The sequence below is a fragment of the Chinchilla lanigera genome, unplaced genomic scaffold (genome assembly GCF_000276665.1).
Source record: "Chinchilla lanigera isolate Chin_1 unplaced genomic scaffold, ChiLan1.0 scaffold00182, whole genome shotgun sequence".
NCBI classification, from domain to species: domain Eukaryota; kingdom Metazoa; phylum Chordata; class Mammalia; order Rodentia; family Chinchillidae; genus Chinchilla; species Chinchilla lanigera.
This window is the reverse complement of record NW_004955583.1, coordinates 848,166-850,055: the sequence shown is the minus strand read 5'-3', so window position 1 is coordinate 850,055 and position 1,890 is coordinate 848,166. Positions and strand designations below refer to the sequence as shown.

At 62.0% G+C, this 1,890-nt stretch overlaps 1 protein-coding gene across 1 annotated transcript in view; it reads right to left on the bottom strand.

Moving 5' to 3' along the window:
• The window catches only part of Vars2 (valyl-tRNA synthetase 2, mitochondrial), a gene marked incomplete at its 5' end in the record, with an annotated part of 14,195 nt that extends 12,305 nt beyond the window's left edge, over positions 1 to 1,890 (bottom strand). The window contains 7 exon segments of the mRNA XM_005414326.2: positions 225 to 322; positions 420 to 486; positions 594 to 715; positions 942 to 1,042; positions 1,149 to 1,230; positions 1,345 to 1,575; positions 1,738 to 1,890. Of these exon segments, the coding sequence (XP_005414383.1) occupies positions 225 to 322; positions 420 to 486; positions 594 to 715; positions 942 to 1,042; positions 1,149 to 1,230; positions 1,345 to 1,548 (674 nt within the window).

Here is a 1,890-nt window from a genome sequence, read left to right as displayed (position 1 = left end):
AATCGTTCTCTGCTCCAAACATGTACTAGTACAAAAATAAAAAGTGAAAGAATTTTTTAAAAAAGCTTGAAGACCCCTTCAAGTACTCAGGGGTTGCAGAGCGTCCATCTCCCAGGAAGTGTGGGTGTGCCGGAGAGGACAGAGGCTGCGTCCGGAGCGGAAGGAGAGGGCAGCACGGACTCAGCAGCTACCCTGGTGCCCTGCAGCCCTGCCCGCGTACTCACGCCTCCTTCCACTGCCACACTGCCCTGAGGAACTCCTCCCGGCTCAGCTCGTGTCGCCTCACTCCCCGCTCCTTCCACAGCTGCTTCTCCACCACAGCCTGCAGTTGGGTCAGGGGCAAAGGAACAGTGAGTCAGGTCGCTTGAGGAAAAAATACACGTTCAACCAGCCAGAGGGAAAGGTGAGCAAAGACCCACTTGTGTAGCAATTCCTGCATGATCCGAGCCAGGGACCCACAGCACGCGATCCCCACGCATCCGGTGCCTACAACAGAAACACCTTCGCGGGAGCCCTGGGCTCACCCACCGACTCACCCCCGCCCACACTGTCCACCTCCCCTCCAAGAGCTGCAGCGGCCCCAGGCCCCTTACCAGCGCACAAGGGCGTCCTGGATGGCCACAGTGAGGGCATGGCCGAGGTGCAGGGAACCTGTGACGTTGGGAGGTGGGATACACATGGAAAAGGTCTCCCTGGTAGCCTGGGGCAGCCGTGCCTGGAAGGAACAGGAAAGTTGAAGGGCAAGAGAAGACGGGAGGACAGCACCCTTGGGGCCTCCAAGACAGAGAGCTTCAGGAATCCCAAGAAAGTAACCGAAAAAAGGTGAGATGGGGCCGGCCAAGAGAAACCTCCGTAGAGGCTATGGCCAGAGCTCTGCAACGTCAGCTTCACTCAGAGGTTCGGCTGTGCCCAGCGAACACCCTCGGCCAGGCGCCACTGACCTGATACTCTGGCTTGAAGAAGCCCTCTCGAACCCACCACTGGTACCAAGCAGCTTCCACATATCGTGGGCTGTAAGCAGGGGGCAGGGGCCCGGAGACATCTGTGCAGACAGACGGACAGCTCCGCTAAGTACTGACCTTCGCTGCCGCGGCATTTCAGCAGACCAAATGGGCAATAAAAATCAGAAGCGCGTGTTCCCTGGTTACCTTTCTTTTCACCTGGTGCCGTAGGAACGTCATATAATACTACCTCCTTAGGACTCCAGGCCTTCCCGGCTTCTGCAGGCGACTATGGGGGAGGGATAAAGGGGAGGCGTCCCTGATGCCCCAGCCCTGTGGGTCGCAGGCCAGGGCCCTCCACCCACTCCCGGTCCCAGAGCCCCGGGCGAGCCGCCCGGCCGACCTTGCTCCTCCCGGGTATCCCAGCCTGCAGCGCCGCCTGCTTCTCCCGCAGGCGCTTCTGTTTGGCCTCTCGGTTCCTCCGGGAGATGGACGAGCCATGCGGCTCGGACTGTGTAGAAAGGGGCTTGGACCTGGGTAGGCTCCGCGAGGGCCTCGGCCCCCGAAGTGGTGGTCGAAGCACAGTGGCCAGAGGTAAATGAGGCATCGGGAGTGCTTGGGGAAAGGGCACGATCTGTTCCGGAGGGGCAGCACATTAGCCGAGCAAGGACGTGCAGGGGCAGACACCCCCAAACCACTCCTGTTATTCCCCGCTTCCGGCTAGCTCGGTCTGAGCCCTCTCCTTGCACCCCTCCCGCCTTGAGGACTAAGTGCTTGGGGTGGACAAGCACCGCACCCCTGAGTCAGAGACCGGGCGCTTCTGCCCCTGCGCCGCCGCCCGCGGACACTCGGGGCGCAGAGGACCGGGGCCCGGGACAGACGGACAAGGCGCGCGGGGAGCCGGCAAGGGGCCCGCCAGGGTCACCGCAGTCGCGGCAAGCCTGGGGCC